At 35.4% G+C, this 22,068-nt stretch overlaps 1 protein-coding gene across 1 annotated transcript in view; it reads left to right on the forward strand.

Annotated features, from left to right (window-relative positions):
• Positions 1–16,228, forward strand: part of LOC145671264 (general transcription factor 3C polypeptide 1) — a 36,973-nt gene extending 20,745 nt beyond the window's left edge. Inside the window, exons 2-3 of the mRNA XM_081740193.1 lie at positions 459–545; positions 4,151–16,228. Of these exons, the coding sequence (XP_081596319.1) occupies positions 4,483–10,761 (6,279 nt within the window). The 5' untranslated portion in view covers positions 459–545; positions 4,151–4,482 and the 3' untranslated portion in view covers positions 10,762–16,228. The remainder of the gene's footprint in view (positions 1–458; positions 546–4,150) is intronic.
• Positions 16,229–22,068: the final 5,840 nt, after the last annotated feature.

A 22,068-nucleotide genomic window follows, 5' to 3' on the forward strand; every position in this document is an offset into this window, starting at 1 on the left:
CTCATAGTTATTATCATTTGTCACATTGTCAGGGTGGGAAGACACGAGAAGGGAGGGGTAGGAGGGGAAAGCCGAAATTTTAGCAGTTTCTATTATTCACTATAGCTCCGTAATCATTGGAGCTAGAGCATTTTTTTTTTTTTTTTTTTTTTAATTTTGTTTATCTAACTGTCTTCTATAATTGTTACATGATTTGTCCTTAGAACTCAGTTTAAAGCCCCGATGCGTAGACTAAATAATCATTTTTGTTGATTTTTTATTTGAGTTTTTTTATTTAAATCAGCTGTATTTTCTTTTATAATGCGAATTCTAAACTGATAAAAAAATAACATGAAAGTAGAACTTAATGTAAATAATCTTTCTTTAATGGTTGAACTTCGAAATTGAGGTTGAGTTTACTTCATTGTCCTTATCCGATTTTATCTGTTGGTATTTATTTGTTTATTTCTTACTTTTAGGCATCTCGTTCAGGTCAAAATGGAAGAGAATCAGGAATGCGCAAAGGAGTCTGCTAGAAACTCATTTGACGATATCCTAGATTTCTGGTACGTACTTAGTAGAACTGGTTAAATGAAAGTTTTTTTTATTTTATTTATTTATTTATTTTTTTTTTTAAATAAAGTAATAGAATGTCCGGCTATTTCAAGAAAATAAGTGAGTCAAATGATTTGTATCTTTGAATAGTAAGAAAAAATAACGAAATGATGATTAACAACATTTTATAGTAAAACATTTTAACTAACACTTCAGGATTTTTTCTTACCATGTATAGATACTTGCTGGTTTATTATTTTTTTTTAGTTTCATATATATAGATGTGTACCCTAAAAAATTGGTAAACAAGGTTTGATTGCTAAAAGGAGACGATATAATTTATTTTCTGTATAAAAAAAGTTGCGTTTGTTCTGCTCAATCGATAAAAAACACAAAATTCCAGAAACCTTAATAGGCTGTTAAAACTAAATTGCCTGGCTTACTTATATCCATAAAATTAACAAACATGCCAAGTTTCATCAAAATCTGAGGTTATGGGTGTAAAATCTTTTACTGGTTAATTTCATTTGGAATGATTCAATAGATAGGGAAAAGCAGTTTCCTTATATGAATTCAGTACTACAAGAACTATACCTCTGCAACTGTACGGCTTCAATATTCATTCTCGTAAGGCGAAAATGATAATAGTAGGCGAAACGTCGTTTTGATATGGATACAGGATTCCAAGAATAGATTTCGTCTCAGCTCCTATTGTGCTCTGAAACCAAAAGGAGTAAAAACTGGAACAACTTTCTTATACTACTTTCGACTGACGAAGGGAGAGAAGAAAGTTTTGGTGATCATGAAAAAATCGAATATGAGATTTCAACGGATTTTCACGTTTCTTTGTCCGTTCATACCGAAAAAGTAATTTTTCGATATCTCTTCGTCTGTTCACTCGTTCGTTCTGATATACATTCGCCTAGAAATCATTGTTTAATGCATCGTGACCAAATTTTGAACTGGGAGTTTTTATGTGATTCTACAGAGGGATTTTTTTTTTTTTTTAATTTTCTTCCTACTCCCAGAAATGAACGTAGTTTACTGAAGCGCGAAAATTAAAATTTGCTATTTTCTCAAGAACCCCTATCGATTGTGTTTATATTTCATAAATCAGTTTTTCAATAACAACCCCATACTGTGCTACAGGCATACTGAAAGTCGTAAGCAACATGTTTTCACAACCGTAATCTTTTATTTGTAAGTGAAACCAAGAATATCATCTCAATCTACAGACTTACTTTCTTTCCAGACGTTGACGCTGTTTCTTATTAGCACGTGACCACAGACAGGATTTCCAAAATGGCGGGCAAAGATGTTTCGTTTCGACAGCGTGCTGTGATTGAATTCCGTGCTAAAGAGGACCAGTCTGCTTTTGAAATCCACCGCAGACTGCAGCGTGCATATGGAGATGTGTACATGGGTGCCGGCAGTGTTAGGAAGTTTGTGAAACATTTTAAGGATGGAAACACAAGTAAAAGATGAGCCTCGTGGCGGGTGCCTTCGAACTGCCTCCACGGAACGCAACAAGGGAAAGGTTGATGATCTGATTACGTGAGATAGGTGTATCACTGTGAATGAAATCACTGCAAAACTTGGTATTGGACATAGTGCAGTGCAAGAAATGATCCACAGCTTAGGTTTTCGGAAGGTTTATGCCCTTTTGGCCCCGCGTTTATTCACCGAGGACTACAAACGTCAGAGACTAACCATTGCCCAAACCCGTCTTCAGAGATCTCGACATGAAGGTGATGACTTTTTGACGAGTATTGTGACTAGAGATGAAAACTGGTTCCATCATTATGAACCTGAAACAAAACACCAGAGTATGAAATGACACTACTTGAATTAGCCACCGAAGAAGAAAGCGAAGACGTTGCAATCGGTAGGGAAAGTTGTGGGGAGCGTCGTCTGGGATGCACAGGCTTGCATTCTGGTTGACTTACTTGAGCCTGGACAAACCATAAATTCTGCCCGCTACATCCAGACACTTTTGAATCTCCATCATGCCTTGTGTGATAAACGTCCTGGAAAGATCATCCTTGAACAGAGTAATGCGCGTTCGCGTACTGCACGTGCCACTATAGAGTAGATCAGGAGATTTGCTTCCACATCCTCCCTACAGCCCCAACATGGCACCCTTCGACTTCCATCTTTTCGGTTTTGTGAAGGAACAGATGCGAGTCAATCGCTACAAGACACTGGAGGATATTCGGCAAGCAATGCGTCAGTGTCTACGGGCAACTGGAGCGGAATTCTGTCGCAAGGGTATTTTCAAACATGCAGAACGATGGGGAAAATATGTGAAAAAAAAATTAAATTAAAAAAAACGGAGACTATGTGGAAAAGTGAAAGAAAGGTCTGTAGATTGAGATGATATATTTGGTTTCACTTACAAATAAAGAATACGGTTGTGAGAAAATGTTGCTCACGACTTTCAGTATGCCCCTCGCATAAGTAATTTCTCTGAGAAAAATTGAGAAAAGCAGTTTACTCTTGCATTTGAGTTTTTACGGGCGAGTTTCTCAAAAACGACTCATGTGATTTTAAATATTTCATTGTTAACCTGACAATATAGCATAACTTATTTGCCCTCATATGTATTGTCAGGTTAACAATGAAATATATATAAATAAAATGTGCGAGAATAGTTTATTCTTAGGGTGAGTTGTAAGGACACTTTTCCCAAAAACGACTCAGATGATTTTGTTCATATTTCATGACAATATGGCATGACTCATTTGTTTTGAGATGTGTAAGGGCTAGTTTATTCTTAGGAGAGAGTTTTTTTGGATGATTTTCTGAAAAACTACTCAGGCAATATTGTTCATATTTCATAAATAAATATTTTATTATTAACCTGACAATATGTCATAACTCATTTGTCCTGAAAAAAATATACGAGTAGTAGTTTATTTTTGGGGAGTGAGTTTTTTCCAACTGTTTTCTAAAAAAGGCAATATTGTTCATGTTTCATAAACAAATATTTTGTTAATATTACTATAATGTGTCGTAAATAACTTAGATGAGAATATGATAGTTTACTTTTGAGGCGAGTTTTTATTATTATTATTATTATTATTATTATTATTATTATTATTATTATTATTATTATTATTATTATTATTTGTGTGTGTGTGTGTGTGTGTGTGCGCGCGTTCAGTTTCATTAATAGCCCTTATATATGGCATAAGTCATTCTCTTATGGAAAAATGTAAAATGGGTAGTTAGTTCACTATTGGAGTTGAGTCTTGCGTGAGCGGAATTTTCCGAAAACACCTTATAATTTGGTTCGTACTTCACAAGAAAATGTTTCATTAATAAGTGCAGCACATGATTTAGTTTAAGGAATTGGAGCGAAAGTTGAACGTGATGGCCTGTACTGTTGATTTTCAATATTGATTCCTATATAATAATAATTATAAGGCACAGCAAGGAACTGTTTTTGATGTGGCTTCAACCTTTGCAACAGAAAATTTTATATCTAGTACTTCCGGTTTTGGTATTGAATTCGCATAGTGTGAAAGTCTACCATAGTTTTAATATGTGAAACGAAATTCACTTGTAAATAAATGCTATAATTGTAGTTTAGTAACTTACATTTTTTCTCTTACAGTTTTGTGCAAGAGGAGCTATACTAACATGAATAGAGATATCCAAAAGAAATTCAACGTAGCTTCCTGGAACATGCGTTAACTTGAAGTGTAGATTTCAGTTAATAATGATAGACAGCTGCTTATGGAGAGAAGTATTCTTGTGTGTGATAAAATCGCCGATGTGGATGGCAGAAGCTATGTGCGACTTAATTCAGTTGATGTAGGAACACTAATCGAACGCGAAATGAAGAGAAAAAGTAAAGAAGAAGAAGAAGGAGAAAAGTGTAATTGCTTTACCAGAAAATTTTTCGTGTATATATTTTAGAAATTGTATTGTGAAAAATAAATCAAAATGTATGAACCTTCGGTTGACTACGTAAGTGCTTTGGTTGACGAAATAGCATTAGAAGGGTTGGATGGTATCACATTTCAAGCATTATGGATTCGTTTAGATGAGAGACCAAATTTTCACATGACTATAGATGAGAATTCTAAAATATTTCTATGGAATGTCATAAAACGTCTCCAGGATGTGGAAATTTATGAGCTTCCAAATCCTAGAAAGCCTCTAGTTCTTTTTAATCGATATGATTTTGTTGATCCAGAACTTGGAACGGTTTTGGAACCAGATTTTGAGGTAGAAGATATTTATCCATTTTCTCCAGTGGATGACCAAGAAAAAGGAATTAAAGGTTCTTCTGCTAACTATTACACACAGAAAAATATTTCGGAAGAAGCAAGGAAAATGTCTTTGTCTGAAGTTATTGAGAAATGGGGTGACAGACTGATTCTTGTAGCAACTCAAGATGCTAGAAATTCTGCTTTAATGGGAGATAAAACGTTTGTTTACACGATGGTTGATATGACAGTTAAACAATATTGTTTGCTGGAAAGAGTAGGAAGGTCTAGGTACCACGGGGAAGTAACTCAGGGGAAAATTAGTTTACAACAGCTTGGAGAAGATCCAAAATCTTTATTTTATCTAAGAAAATTCTTAATGAAGTACAAATTGATAAGCAAGCAAATTCATCATCAAAAGACTGGTGTTGGACAGAATTGCAGTGGGAGTCTAATGCATCTTCCTAGATTTTATGTGGAGAGAAAACCCAAAGCTCTGTTCTTAACGGAGAAAGTGATTGAAATTCTCAAGAGCAGACCAAATTTTGTTGCTGAATATGAAGAGATTAGACAACAATTGGGTTTGGTAAACTCGTTGAAGAAACTGTTTAAGACGAATGAGTTTCAGCGTTATGTGCAAACGGATCTCAAATTACCATACAGAACTTTGTATCCCAACGCTACACCCGCAGAATGGAAACGCAAAGCAAATGACAAAGAAAAACTGATTCGAGTTATTAAATTGATTAACCCAGGTATGGATGTTAGTGAAATGTGGCAAAAATATGAGGATTTGGATGAAGAGGAAGATAACACCTCAGGTCTTTTAGACCAAAAAGCAATTCTCCTGGATAGACCGTTGTTGCAACAAGCATATTATCACATTGAAGATGCTGGACCAGATGGATGTAGTCAACATGAGCTTGGTACCAAGATGGGTCAGCCGAAACTGGAAGCACGTACGTTGTGTCGGAATCTTTTACGGCGTGGAGTTGTATCAACGTTTATGAAAGATGTTGGGAGGCAGCGAGTATTTAGATTTACTTCCAAAATTTACGAGAAGGAAGGTGAAATGATAGTTCAGTTTAAAAAGGAGAAAGAGAAAACGCTATGTCTTGTTAAAACTCAACAGAAAAAAAGAAAGGAAGCCCAAGAATTGGAATTTCAAGAGGATAGCAGTAAAATTTCTGTCCAAGATGAACAGAGCAATGATCAAAGTATTCGGCTGCCCAATGATGAAGAATCGAAGCATTCAGATATTTCCCAAATTGAGCTGGACTCGAGCTCTCGTTCTTATACTCCAGCGAACGAGGTTGCATTAGATGATGATCTGTCAATAAATGCTGACAAGGAGACAACCCAAATAGGGGAAGATTGTCAAGAGCCATTGATTGAAACGGAAATTGTGGAGAACGTAAACACTAGCTTACTTGCTAAGGAACGCACAATGAGTTTTACGGATGAATTGAAACAAACCACGTGGCATTTGAAAAGGGATATTCCTACCCTTACATATCGTTTATTGAAACGTGCTAATTTAATTATGGAACAGGTTCAGCTGCACAAAGTCATTGATGACCATGCTAAGTTGATGAAACTCATTAACGAAGAGGAAAGTCGAGAAGGCTACCACATGAAAATTGACAAGAAATCATTACTTCGCTTGCTTTCTAAACTTGGTAGCGATGGTCATGTGAAAAATATCAGAACCATTCTTCGATGTGGAGGCAAACAAAGAGTGCTAAATTTTGTATGTGAGCCAAATATAGCAACGGATCACGCCGTAATTCAATCCGCGATTGAACAGGCAAAGATGAAATTCTTCATTCCCAGTCGAGATAAAGTGAAAAAGCCTCAAGAAGTGATTAAGGTACCCCAGGAGGAAAAGGAGGATTCTCAGGCGTTTGATACCGAAGCAATAAGCAAAAGTGTCATGGAATTGAAAGAGATGGCACTTCCATGTAAATCTGAAAGTAAAAACGATGAACTAGTATATGATAGAATGGCTGGAAGAAAATATGGATTTTCCCCGAAATTTGTAAGAATGCAGACACTTCACAAGTTTTTGTTTTATATTGTGTATGCATATGAAGGTGTTGAAGACTTAGACCAAAATCAAGCAGTGGAAGAATTGGTTGCGAAAGGATACAATATTTCTAGTGATCTTCTTTCGGAATTTTCTACCGTGTATGTCCCGGATGTTTCGTGGAAGATGTTTATCAACCCTCTGCCAAAACACGTGGGATGGCCTGAAGGTTGGGCTTTAATGTGTGATATATTGCTTCGATTACCTCTTTCTTTATTTGTAAAACTATTTAATATATCGTGTGTGATTCCCAACATTGACTTTTACTTAAAACATCCCATACGGCAACATTATCTAGTCAGACATTTGCCTTCACCATTAAGAAATAACCTTTTGGTTGGTAGAAAATACATCTTTAGCATACACGAAGTTGTTTCCAGACTTTGTTATGTGGGTTTAGTTCAGTTTGGTCCACAGCGCCTGAAAGAGAAAGACCAAGTGTTCATATACGTGAATCGAAAAACATCTCTTTTGGACACCACAACGTCTAAGCCTGGATATCATCAAATAAGCGATGATTGTATTTATGAACAACATGATTACTTTTTTGAAACGATGACGGATATTGATAGATATTGGTATGATATGTGGAATATATGCGTGCATACACAGCTTGGTGGGAGAATGTGTGTAGCGGGAAAAGACATCACGTTGGAAGTTCTTCATCACAAAGCTGCAATGATACAAGCTATTCAACCGAGAGCTCCAGATGAGGCTCCAAACCTAGACAATGGAAGTGTACCTGGTGACCGGAAAGGAGCAGCCGGGCTAGATTCTGCAATCTTTTCCCATTTGAAGCGTAATTGGAATTGGAACAATAATCCAATTGTTGTAAAGTCTCGAAAACACAATGCAGATATGCCTCAACCTGAACAACGAGCCACCCGTCTTGCACGTCTGAAAGAATCACGTGGTCAGTTCAAAGTAGGTGAGACACTGAAACAAAAGAATACTGAATATTTGCAATCTGTTACTAGTGCAGGGAAGAAGAAAACAAAGAAATCAACGAAAACTGTTAAACAAGATGCAGACGTAATAGATACATCAAAAATTAAACAAAAGTTAAGGAAATATGTGCGACGTGTAGAGCCTAAGAAGAAACGGAGAGTTCACAGACCGTATTATGATGAAGTAGATCAGAAAGCTTTAAAATTAATGAGCAAATTACGAGTAGATTGGTCACCAGAAGAAGACACACTGTTACTTCTTTGTAAAGTGGCTGGTATGTATTTATGTGATAACTCTCGCAAAAGCTTTCTGAACTTTCAGATTATTAGAGATATTCTCCATAAACATATACGAACATCTAAAGATAAGACTTCAAGAGCTTGTCAGCGTAGAATTCTGTACATAATGAAGAATCCTGCCACATCTCATAGTGTGGCTTTGTGTCTTGAAGAAGTGCGGCAAGATCCAATGATCACTGAAACATTTGGAAAAGTAGCAGAACAAATCAAACTCTTACCGGGAAATAGTGAAGAACTAGAGAAATTAATGGCCGAGAAGTTTGTTGAGTTGGTTGAAATACTTCAAGATAAATTTAAAATGTCCCCATCAGAGACTGATTTTGAAACTACAATACCTGATACGATACAAGAGTTTGAGGAACAATACGATGTCATATTTCCTTCGGCATCTCTCAAGAAAAGAGGAAAGTTTTATGATGTAAAGAATATAGTTGACATTTACTGTGGTGTAGTGAACGCTATGATACACAGTTCATTATGTTGTATTACAGATAAAACATCTTGGGCGTATCAACTTTTCAAAGTTTATCAACAATACCCTGATAACTTACTCAGAGCAGCAATGGGGAAACTACGATCAGATCAAATGGTTTCATTAAAGAAGTATTATATGAAATCTTTTTGCAAAGCAGGTAATTATTTGCCTCTTTCATCATCACCGTATCAACTCTCCATAAGCTATTATAATCTTCTGCAAACGAAGTATCAATATGAAATATTCTCAGAGTCCTATGCTATGCTTGAGAAATTACTGAAGTATTACTATGACAAAATAAGTGTTCAAAGGGGTTTGGCCAGTACTTCTGCTACTGCATGTGACGATAAAGGTTTCGAAGTACTTGCAACAAATGGTGGGAATGCTGCAACTTTAGTTGAATTTTTTTCAGGGAAGAATTTGAAGTTGCATGTTGAAATTCCAGAACAGATTATAATCTTAGATCCACGAATTTCGGAAAAGGATGAACCATACTTGAGAATATTTGAACACTTCCGAGAGTTGTTGAAAGGATCTAAAATGGGTAAAGAACTTCGATCGAATTCGTTGTTCCTTTGTGGTGCATCGTTCGATCAGCCCCAAGAAAAGCAAGATATCTCGGATACACGGAAGAGAAAAGTGAATGAGGAGTTACGTGAAAACCCAAAGAAGAAAATGAAACTAACAGATTCTGGAGATAGTACACAGAATGATGATGCAGCGGATCGAGTGCAGCAAGATAGTGCTAAGAATGATGCACAGCCTAATGAAGATACTGTGATGGAGGTAGATAAAACCTTTGAAGAAGAACAGAACGTAGAAGGAAACTTGTCTGAATCAGATAGCAACCAGGATCAGTCTGCAATGATGGTGAAAAATGCTCAGCAAAATGCACTTGCTAGGGCAGCATCGAGAATAGCTCTGTACATGATGCAAGGAGATATGAAAGATACTCCTCTGGAAGAAACACAGCATGCCCACGATTTCTTTGTAGTGAACTCATGTCGAGTATTTAGTTGCTTATGTGATGATGAGAGCAGTGATGGTAAAAAATTGGTGCATATACATTTGGGCCAGTTCAACCAAACGGTGGATGCAAATGAAAATTTCTTGCCATTAAAACCTAGCTTAATTAAGGAGGTGCTAGAAAATCTAACTAATCATGTAGTGTTACCAGCTGAAAAGGTCACCAAAGAAGAGATAGAAGAGCGATATGTAAGTCAAGGTAGAACGGATACTGATTGGAAGAATGCACAAGACATTATGCATTTCATTCTTCAGAAGAAGGAGGTAGGTGCAACAGTCAAAGATTTACGTGAAAATTTTGATGGTAAACTTAGTGGTATGAAGCTTTCTGACCATTTGAATTTATTGTCTGATCTCAATGCGGTAGTCCGTTGTGGTGTCACTACAGTTCATTATGTACACAACGACTTCGTGCGGCCGTGGTTGATACATTCTTACAAAATGAATCGGTTAGATAGAGAAAAAATTCAGACTACAAAAGCAAAAGTTCTAGACACAAATGTTTTATCTCTTACACGTGAAGATGAAGTGTCCCTTTCGAAAGATGAAGGTAAAGTGCATACTGATCATTCTGATGGAAACCATACTGAGGACGCAAATGTAATAACTGATGAACGTGATTCCAAGGAACAAAGTCCTAAGTCAAAGACAGATGAAGCTGAAACTTCGACTACACAAGAGAAGCCTCGTCCAAGAAGAAGAAGGCGAGCTTTATCACGGTCTCACGATGTTGAAGACAAAGTAAAGCAGATTGACTGGACACCAATGGAACAAATACAGGTGAAAATCCGGCCTTGGGTGAGAGTTGATGGAAGTTTGAATCGACGTGTGTTAGACCGAATGCTAGGTGCTGTGTTAAGTTACAGTATGCAATGTCCAAGTCAATCTGTGAAAGAGTTTGGTGAACGTTTCTCTCCCGCTTTGCAGCCATTCCATACAAGAGAATTAATTGAATTATTGGAAAAACTTGGATGTGTTAAGTTGTATTCAGTTCGTAAATCGTGCAAAACAACATTGTTTTCTAAGCCAGCGAAAATTGAAATTGATGTAGCAGATGGTACTGAAGATGAATGTAGTTTAGTTGTTGAACCGCAAGTAGATGCTGTCTTGAAGTTAGGACAGTTTATTGGAAACAAGAGGTATTCCAAAGATTTCTTACAGAGTAGTGGATTATCATAATATTGTAACATTTAAGAGATTAATCTTTTTTGGGTTAGAGAGGATGGTTTTAAAAAACAGTGTGGCATATATTTGAATTTATTACCACCGAAAGAACCTCTATCAGAGCAATTTTTAAATAAAACAGAAATTTCTGCTCTCAATTCGTGTGTCTCTGTCACGTTTTAATGTGAGATTTTCATAGTTTGGATCTCTTTCTACCTATACACCAAGGATTCAAAACGTGTATTCTTAAGTTTCATTAAAAAAAAAGTGACTCAGGTTTTTTTTTGCAAGCTTTGGTTCTTTAATATCAAGAAGATGTAAGGAAGTGAAAGGAAGTCTCAAGATATTGACTACTATTATTATTTTTTAGAAAAAATAAAATAGGTATCAGCTGGTTTCAGACTATCACATGATAAAAGAAAGGTCTTGAAAGATTAAATAAAGGTAGTTTAGTATATGTATACTTTTTCCTTATTTATTTATTTATGTCTTGGTAAAATTTTTGGTTTCTTAATCTGAAGTTAATGTTCATTACAGAGGAGAATTAGAATTTGGAAGTTCAATTTAATTTATTTTCTTTGTTTATTGATCTTGAAGTGTGAACAATTGCAAGTTAACCATTAAATTCATGTTAGAGTATTGGACATGTTCAGTTTCTTGAATTAAAATAATTAATTTGTCTGTACTCGCAAATACCTCTTGCCTTACTTGTTTAAGTTGAAAAATTAATATACAGGACCAATTCACCTGTTCTTTATCAAGTATTTAATAACGAAAATTTAATAAAAGATAAGAAAAGTAAAAAAATAGGCTCCTTTAGTATTACGTTACGTTTATGATGTAAAGAACCCTCAAGTCCAACACCACAGAAACATAAGTTCATTATTATCATTATTATTATTGCTTCTAATCGATCTAGTCAGATATGATTACTAAAAACTGGAAGTTAAGCCAAAATAAAACTCCGAAAATTGCAGGTGAAATGAATTTAAAAACTGACAGTTTCATGGCAAATATCAATATATGCATTGTATCTGTAATTAATTTACCAAAAGCTCACATTAAATTCGTTAACTTACATTAAAAATTGTAAGAGGTACTAATATTTAATAGCTATAATTTCGGTAGTGCGACGATGTAACACACAAGGGGAGAGAAATTTTATCAGAATTCACTTGTCCACTACTGTTGATTTTTTCCAGGAAGTCGTGCATTTGGGTGGTCAACAAAGAGTGATTCCCTCTGGTCAGGAGCATTAAATTCCATATTTCAGTGGTATTATAGGGAGCTAGCTTGTTTACCAGCGGGGGCTGAGATAGAGGAGGGAAAATTTCAACATTTTTGTGCCTGACTCTTGCGATACTCCCTTACTCTCCTTCTATATGTCAGTGTTGCCAAGGGTAGAAAATTGTCACATGAATGTTATTCTGAAAAGTTAGTGTGAGTTGGTTATTTCTTGGGTGCTGTTGTGGTTACGGTTTTGTTGCTTATTATTCATTTAACAATGGCTTCACAGCGTAAGAGAGGTCAAACTATACACAGCGAAGCTAGAGAAGGAATAAGGAAGGTCATAGTGCAGTGCGACGAAGAAACGAGGGAGAAAAAACTAAAGCATTTATCACAGCCTAATTTGCGTGTGTCTACGTATACAGGGATCTCTGTGCGAAGTGCTACAAACATACGGAAAGAGGGACTGGATGCTGGTGAATCATCACTCACCACTCCAGGTAAAAAAACGACCTAAATCGGAACAGTATACATTTCATTGCGATGAATTTGACAGGTGCGTTATAGGTGATATTATACAAGACTTCTATTTGCAGAAGAAAATTGTTCCAAGCGCATCAAAATTGTCAGTCACCAAACAACAACAACAACAACAACAAAAAAAAAAAAAATCGTGCATAAGGTGGGATTTGAACTATTCCATTCAGTTGTCCCCAGCAGAATTGACTCCTTTATCTTGAAATCGAAGACTAAACTGCTAGACCGCTCCGCCACGCGGGTAGTTATAAAATATAGAAAGTAATATGCAAAATGTACCCAAATACGGTAACTGCTTATGCAAATTTGTAAATGACGAGTTTTTTTATTTAAAAAAAAAAAACTTTCGATAGGGATTGCAAAATTTGCATAAACTCTTTGAATTAAGTGAGTATTAGGTGAATTTTTTGACAGCGCACTGGCAACCCTGCCTAGGACCATCGAGTGACCGTTTCTTGGTGACGGTTTCCTGTCAGTCAGCTCTGAATTCCTCAGCCTCGCATTAAAGCCAGCTTCCTATTATACACTGCATTCCACAATAACAGCGAGCATTGTATTTTCCGATAAAAGGTGAACAAAACATTTGAAGTAACAAAAACAAATATAAAATGGCAAATATGGCCAAAAGATCAGAATAAATGCGCATTATCTATTGACAATTTCTTGTAAAATCGGCGGTTTGCTACAAACTATCAGTCTAGTTACTAACACACCCACTCTTTCAAATTCTCAATTCAAATTCTATGAATATATCATTAATCCATTGCACTATCATAACAAATATGTTAAAAATGAAAAGTCTGTATTGCAGTATGGGGTATGGCTGAGCTTATCATGTTATTCATATATCAATCCAAGCAGAATCAATACACAGGATATAAAGGAACTTTGAATATTACTTGTCGGCAAGGTGTATACAGTTTATAATGGTGAAAAACAATGTGATCACATATAAAAGAACAACGGCTTTTCATCTTTATAACGTTTGATATATTACAATGGATTCGTGATATTTGTGTAGATAATGTAAAAGTACAATTAGTTGCAAGAGCTTATTTCGTAAGCTACTCTGAAGTGTCTCTGCACAGCTTCTGAAATTATTTGCAGAAACCACTATGGTTCTTAAATTATGTAGATGTAAGGGATTTGTATTGAAACTATTGTATAGCCGGGCCTTGGTGGCTTAATGGTAGAGCGTTCGTCTCTGGTGCGAGGGGCATCTAGTTCTATCCCAGCTCGCACCAAGTGACCTTTGTGATGGACAAACACTATATGCCTGAGTTTTGTCGGGGTTCTCTCATTTCATCCCACTTTTTCATTAATTATCATCATCCCGGTCTCCCTTAGCTTTGGTGTAAAAACGGGGTACGTTATATATATGTATAAAGAGAGAGAAAGTGTGTGAGGCTAAGGTAGACTGTGACGATTGTATAATCTCTTTCCGAATTGTGAAGTATCTATACAAGCAAATTTAAGAATGTAAAGCTGAATTACAACTGCGATTCTTTTTGAGACCTTGGTAATTGTACTTTCTCAAAGGTGACATACAGGTATCTTACAATTCAGAAACATGGAAATTCAGGAAGAGAGATTCTGTTAGCTTATTTATAACTTCAGAAACAACTTGACACTTAGGTATGGTACTTTTTGAAGTACTAGAACTGAGAATTGAAATCGGTTTCCACATGTTTTTGGCACTTTATAACATTGGAAACATACAGTTTTCGGTACAAATTGGTTTTTATTACTCACATATTTTGGTGTAAACATTTCGTCATTAAATCACCGAGAAGGAATATATGTGCATTCTGTAAATAGATCTGTATTCATGTCCTGATTATTCGCACAGGAGATTGTTTATGTTCAACCAATAAACTAAAAAGCAAATTTCTCTGTTCGATGTGTTCAGTACTAAGTTTCAAGTTTAAGTGCCCTGTTTAAGAATTCTGATGATGTAATTGGGTGAACTGTATTGTATTGTACTCCTCGAAATTCAGATTCTCTCTTTCACAGGGATTTTCATTTAATGTCTGAGAAAATTTTACTATTTTTGGTTTGATGCTACATGTTTCTAAACACTAATTTTGAAAACAGTTGAAGGCGAGACAATAAAAAGGGTGTATTTTTTTTAAATGTATTTTTTATTATTTATTCAGTTGGTGGAAGAAAAAGTATAACGTCCAGAAATTAAGGAAAATAGGATAGAGGTGCCAGCCTTCCGAATGAGTAACTAGAGCGTCTGTTATATAACGCTGAATGTATACTTCGTTAAGATTTTCCTTCATGACACTTAACATTGTTTTTAGTAAACAGTCAATGGTAGTAAGCTTGAAATTCGAGGGTTTGAGGCTAACCTTATTTTCAATTTTCTCTTCGCAAAGTATTAAAAGTTTCTAAGTTACTGAAAGATATCTGCTTGGGTAATAATTTCAAATATAAAAAATGAAAATGTTTGCCATATTATAGAAACAGGATTTTAGTAAAAGTAGATATTTGTATTTAGTTAAATGTACATTTATTTTCAATGTAAATTGTAAAGAGTTTTTAGTACATTCCAGGATGACATTGGTATGGAAGATTTTTCAGTTTTAATTTATTGTTTTTTTTTTTTTCTATTTGATAAGTGACATTTTTGTTACATGTTACAAGAACATAAATCCCAAGTGTGTATCAGATCTAAGTGAATTTTATTAGTCGTTTATTGAAAATAAGTATATCAAATTTTGATCCTTGTATATATCTTAAAACGATAAGAAAGTCGGAGTAGACTTCTAATGGTGTGAGAAAGCTTCATGATTTTCAAGTGATACTGTGCAATGAGCGAACTCAAGAGTTGATGAGTATATTATGTTTATTGCTGTACATAAATGTAATAATTCTTATAATTGCCACTTTCATTTTTTTTTTTTTGTGATATTTTCAAAATAATTTAAGAATAAAAGTATATTTTCAGAAATGATATTCAGCTTTAAGATCTATGTAAGCAATAAGTGTATTGTAGTTGAAGTGGGTGCAGTGAGGGCTTGAAAAATCTCGAGCGCGTAGGTTTTTGGACGTTAGTATTTTTTGTTTTTATATGTCAGTATTTCGGTTTCTGTCTTTCGATAGATTAAAAGCAAATTTTAATAAATTCGTTATAAATTTCAGTTTCCAATTTACCTTTTACCTTAATTTGAATGACACTTAATAGAGGATCTTGTACGACCCAGAAAAAAAATGGATAATTGATATTTCAGTGCTCAAACTACAAGATACGTACATAGAAAAAAAAAATGATGCATTGTAAAATTTAATTGAAATTGCTGGTATCTTTAAGGAATAATCTAAAGTAAATTTGTACTTTTTATAATAGTAAGTATAGTATAAGGCTAAAACATGTAAGCCTATGTATCAAAGGAGTTTTGTATTATTGTGGCGCTTAGGTGAGCAGAAAATTTTTCGAGTCCTGGCTGCAAACATTATGCTTTTTTAAAAATGAAATTCGTATGTAGTAGCACAATTGAGATTTTATCCTTTTTCTATCTTCATCATTTATTGTATGCTGTTCTGGTACTACTACTCTTATGTACATCTTTGGATATGTAACTTCTTGAACAAAAGTGAGAATTCCATCTGTTTGATGCGTCATTGTACAGATTTGTATTGTTTATACAATTAAGTCTTTTCAAGTTTTGTACAGAGTATTGTAAATAAATGTATGTCATTTTTTTATTTTTTATTTATTTATTTATTTATTTATTTTATTATCTGACATTATTTCTCCCACAAGATTGAATTGTACATTTATTATCACAACTCATTTTAGCATAGGTTCGAATACTGTGCTGGAAATTACTTAAAAAAAAAAAAAAAAAAAAAAATCTGCCTTTTATTGCAATGCACATTCATGTTACATGAATGAGTACAAATGCAAGAGTATAATAAATATGTCACAGTTGCGTAGTGTAGGAAATTAAAACATACATACTAAACCAAATCACAAATCCTCCTTGTCTTGTCTCTAATGTACACGTGGTGTTGGGTTCGATTCTTGGTGGGAGAACAAAAAATAACTTCACAATCAGTTACTTTCATAGTCTAAAGGGCATAATCGTGGGGCGTTAAAAAAATCATTTCTTCTTCGTCTAATATATATGTATTATTCAACAGAAAGCGATATGGAAAGATGTTAATGAAATAAACTGCTCATTCGGTATTTCGAACAGTTGTTCAGTATTTCAGTGTAAGAAAATAAATGATCACTATATCTATATTAAAGGTTGTTTTAGCACTACAAAACTTGTCAGTTACGTTTGCAAATGAAACGTTGGCGTTACTTGCCATCCCTTTAAATACTTGTAAAGAAAAATAGACTGACCTAAAATTTGACATGGAGTAGTAACATAATATTGTTCTTTATGCTGATTTAATAATAATAGGAAAGAAGGTTCGGTACTCACCACTTGATTTATCAATGCGTATTATTATTACAAGGAAAACCCTTCTCGTTGATTTATACTCTGGTATCCATAGATAAGTGGTCTGTAGCAGATTACAAGGCGCAGCTTATCCCGGGTTCGAGTTACACTGAAAAGAATGTACGTTTTTTTAACTGCCCTCAGTGTTTATGTGATGTCCGTGTCATTTGCATAATATGAAAAAATATAACGGAAGTGAGTAAAGTCAGTGTATTAAGAGAAAGTTTCACAATAAAGCGAGAAAAAGGAAAAGGCGGATATATTTAGTGCTTCAGTTTTTGCTTACAAATAAACATAAGAAAGTTTCTAATTCGCATATCCTTGGTGAAAATGTTCAGTTCCCGGTAATTGGATTGGAGTTCAGCGCTCCTTTCAAAACCAAGGCTATAAGAGACGGATCTATAGCTTACGATGTGATGTGAATCACGTGAAGTTTCGCCAGGAACCGAACCCAAGTCTTTCCAGGTGTCCTAACCATATAGCCACGAGAAAGCTCAGTTCTCGGTGGGATAGCATCAAACTCACTATATTGCTTCAGATCGCTCATTAAACCATAGGTTTCATTCTATATAGCATCTCTGATCACTTCTAGAGTTAAATACAATCAACGAAATTTGAAGAAGGAATAGGGGTAAAAATTGTCCATTCACTTTATATACTGTACTTCTAGTAAGCTCCCTGGTGGCTATATGGTTAGCGCACGCGTCTTTGGCACGGGAGGCGAGAGTTCGATTTCCAAGGGAAGCATTTGTGGTTCGGATTCCACGTTAGTATATAGTGCTACATTTCACATAGCCTTACTGCTGCAAGGAACCTTAAACTCTTATGAACAAATCAACCATTGTCTACTACTAACTTGCGTAATTTAAGATTCTTAAACTTGTTATGAAACGAAATGAGTGACGGGCTTCAGAGGTAAAGTAGCAAGTAAATTAAGATCAAGAACTCTCTGATACACACTACCTGTTATTCGTCATTTTTGTTATTATTTACTAATAAAATTCCAGGTAAAACTGAAAGATACTGTTTCATAGGAACATAATATCTTAGAAAGAAACTTCAATGGTTAGTGAAAGTTTCATCGCCTATAGCATGGAAATCATGAGTTTGATTCTCTGTGAAAATACTCGTTTAGATTCTATATCAAAAAAATAGGTCTATGTGAACACCTTAACTGGTCAATGACTGAATTTCAGCGCGTTTATGTCCATGTTTAATTCGATATAGGAATATTTGTCGCGAATGCAAACCCGAATAGTAAATCTGATGTCACATTAATCAACATTTAGTTATATTTGCTTCATTACAATTAATTGATTGATATTTGCTCAATAGACCTCTCTTTCACTTTCATATAGCTTCTAGGCTGAAAGAAAAGTTAAACGCTAACCCAGCAATCAATAGATTAACGTTTGGTGCAGTTTCCGTAATGATTTTTTTAAAGTATAAATATTCAGAATCGTTAAGAACTTAAATATGTTTCGTTGAGAAATGGTCTAGATATTATAGGTATCACCTCATCACATTACTTGTGAAACTGAGGCATTAGGTGGAAAAAATAGTAAAAAGAATAGCTGGCCACGGTAATTAAGCAAAATACTTCTCGTTAAAGATGCGAGGTTTAGCCATTTCCTCATTTCCAAGTAAAATTTAAAATAATGACCTTTCTACTTTTGTGACCCGATGTGTTTTTGATTTTGCTTATTTCGGTTGATTGGTTAGAGTTCAGGGTACCTTTTCAGCACCGAGGGTAAATGAGATTTAGACCTACAGTTTGTGGAATTCAAAGTGCTGTAATACATTGAAATTTCGAAACTGTTCCACCAGGAATTGAACCCGGCACCATGTGCACCAAAGACGTGTATCCAAGCCACAACACCAGTGAGTAAGACGTGACTCAGCCTATTTCAGCATCTTACCATTATGCTCCAAGGCTAAGGGAGACGTAAACGATGAGAGTGAACGAAATGTACAGGGAAGGAAATGCGGGAAAACAAGAAAAGCTAGCCTCTCAGGTTTGTCCACCACAAAATATTAATATTCATCATTTTTCCATTACCTAGAACTCAGAGATATTAATATTCATCAGAACTGCGTAATATTTTATCTATACTGCTATATAAAAAATAGAAATGGTTGACTCATCATCGCCCAAGATATTAATGTGAATTTCTGAAGAGAATACTCCTTTCGTGACGAAAGTATGAGATAAGCAAGGAATTTTGGACCATTCTAAAGGGATAAAGAGGAGTTCAAAATTTCCCCTAAGAATAGTGTGTATCACGAATCATTGGCGTTAGAGATATGGAACTCGGCATGTTAACTCTTTATTAAAAATAAAGGAATACGTGTTTAAACATTTTCGAAAACCTCTCGAAAAAAAGAAAGTCGTTTTGTTTAATCGAAAGTTCTGAATGTGAGAAAAAAGTTTGAGAATTGAAATTGAGTATATAGATTTAATTTAAAATGAGGAAACACATGTTAGCGTTTCTGAAAATTCCTCTTCTAGGGGAAAAAAGAGCAGTTTCTATCATATTGAAATTCCTTTTATTTATTCATGAAGTGCCGAATGTGAGTGTCTAAGTTAAAAATGAAAAATTCGGTATATTAATTCTTAAATTTAAGAGAGTACATGTTTCAGCGTTTTCGAAAATTCCACTTATAAGGGCGAAAAGTTGGATCCTTTCTACAATATCCAAATTTCCCATTATTTGATCCCAGCCCGCACCAAATGAACATTGTGGTGGACAAACACTGTGTGTGAGAGTTTTCTTACAGTTCTCCCTCTTTCTTCGTTCCATTATTTCATTCATTTATCATCGTCATCTTTAGCCTATACGTAAGGACGAAACCTTTTCGCTAATGCGATATGTGCGAAACGTTAAAAAAAAAAGCGATTTGCTTCAGGAAACCACAAACTTTTCATTTGAGAGCCAGAAATCACGTTTATATTATAGCGAATTTTTGCAAAATTCGGCATTACCTGCGATAAATGCGAATAAAAGCGAAAAAGTGGAATTATTGCTAATAATAACTAAAAGCTCATTTCTAATATTACACTGATCTGCAAATTTTCAACTTTTTCTGTTGTTTTGAAATAAAATGGTGTATCCGAATCGATTTTTTCTGCAGATTACGAAAATGACCTTCAAAGTTGTGTATCACGTCAGGTATTTTCACAAATCACGAAAATATCAAAATTGAGAAAAACGATTTCTTTTTAACCTGTAGACGCCTGCCAGGGAATTCATATCATGACGTTGTCATCCCTGGCGCCTCTTCTGATCGTTGCAGAGACATGAACGACCCCTTGTTGGAAAGCTAATAGAACAAGTAATGTAACGAGCTATGTTTGGTGCATCTGAGCTCCCATTCCTAGAAGAAGAAGAAGAGAAATTCGAAATATCTGTAAAAAAAAGTCATTTTTTGAATTTCCGGCCACGCTGGCAACACTGTTAGTAATCCTACGCTGGTAAAAAAAAAATCATATGAATGCCTCACATAGTCATACCAACCATATAAAAAAAAGATGTGATCAACTTGTTGGAAAATTTAAATGGAATTAATGTGTAAAGAGAAACAAATAGAGTGCCCTTCCCCTTACCCAACATGGACTTAATGATTTGGTTCGTGACCTTAATTTACCTAAAGACGCAGCAGAATTGTTAGGATCGCGACTTCATGAAAACAGTTTATTGAGTCCGAATACGAGATTCTCCTGGTACAGACACCGAGAGGCAGAATTAATTCCGCTTTTTGTTGTATTGTTGGCATTTTTCGCATCTAACCGGTAGAGGTGCTGGTGTGCGAGATGGTTCCACTTTGTAACGACGCCGGTATATATATGCAACGTGAAGAAGTTGGTCGATCAACTGTAGTTGATCAGTAAGTACGCGAACTAGGTATGTTGGACCTTGGTTGTTCTTGATACGTATACACCGCTTGACAGGTAGTCCTTCTTGATGTAATTCAGAGTAGAATTCCTCATTGGTGAAGTCGGGTTCTACGCCACGAATGACAACTGATAACATTGGAGGATGCCGTGGTGGTGGTGGTGTTTTCCGTTCGCTCGAGCTTAAAATAGATAGTTTTACTTTCAGCCTCAAAATTTCGAAAGTAGCCTTGTTGCGGACGTGAATGGCGAAGTTTGGATTGGTCGATTTCAGGATTATACCCCGACGAGTCTTGATGATTTCTCTTATTTCTGGACGAGGAACGTACTTTACAAGCTGCTGAAAGACAGCGCGCACTGTGTCGTATTTTGGATCATAATCAGTTAACAAAAAGTTATAAATGGTTTCTTGGTGAAGCAATATTTGATTTTCAGCAGAAGTGGATGTCCAATCCATATTAGTGCTCGTATTATTAGCAGCAGTAGGATCTTCGATTGGTGTAAGACGTTATTTCTTTGGATCCAATGTTTGCTCGCCATCAGAAAGAGATCTCGAACGAATTCTTTGTCCGTTAGTTACACAGGTTGCATAAGTTGTTGGAACACTGGTGGTAGCTTGTACTAGAGGCGGAGTGCCGGTAACCATACGCAGTTGCGTTTTTTGCCGACCATGTGGTCCGATATTTAATGGAGCTGTTTGAACCAGATTCGACTGTCCGGGAGCATTGCCTGAGTCCGCCATAAGGATGAAAAGTACTAGGGCCGAAGCCCAAACGAAGATGAAAAGATGATTAGATGAAGTTCAAAAATCAAGGAACCCTTCGAAAGCGATAACTTTCGTCAATCCCCTAAGTGTAGTATTTGTGTTATGCTCACGTTTATGCTCGGTACGTTTTGTAATACCTGGTCCTCGCTGACACAATAACAGACATAAGAGAGGCTAGGTTTCTTGGTGAACAACAAAGTTTTTTTTTGCTAGCCACCCATGCGAGGGTTACGCCCTCTATGGGAAGGTAGATGTTTGGGAACTGATAAGAGGGACAATGGGAGTTGGTCTATGTGATATTTGAATACTGATATGTGGATGGTTAAGGATAAAGAGAAAGGAAATGGTGAAACAACGAAGGAAGATTGTGAATTGTATTTTTATTTATTTATTTATATATTTATTATTCTCACTTTTGGAAGGGACATTGTGATCTTTGGATC

Source organism: Thermobia domestica, chromosome 15 (assembly GCF_964235325.1).
Source record: "Thermobia domestica chromosome 15, izTheDome1.hap1.1, whole genome shotgun sequence".
Taxonomy (NCBI): domain Eukaryota; kingdom Metazoa; phylum Arthropoda; class Insecta; order Zygentoma; family Lepismatidae; genus Thermobia; species Thermobia domestica.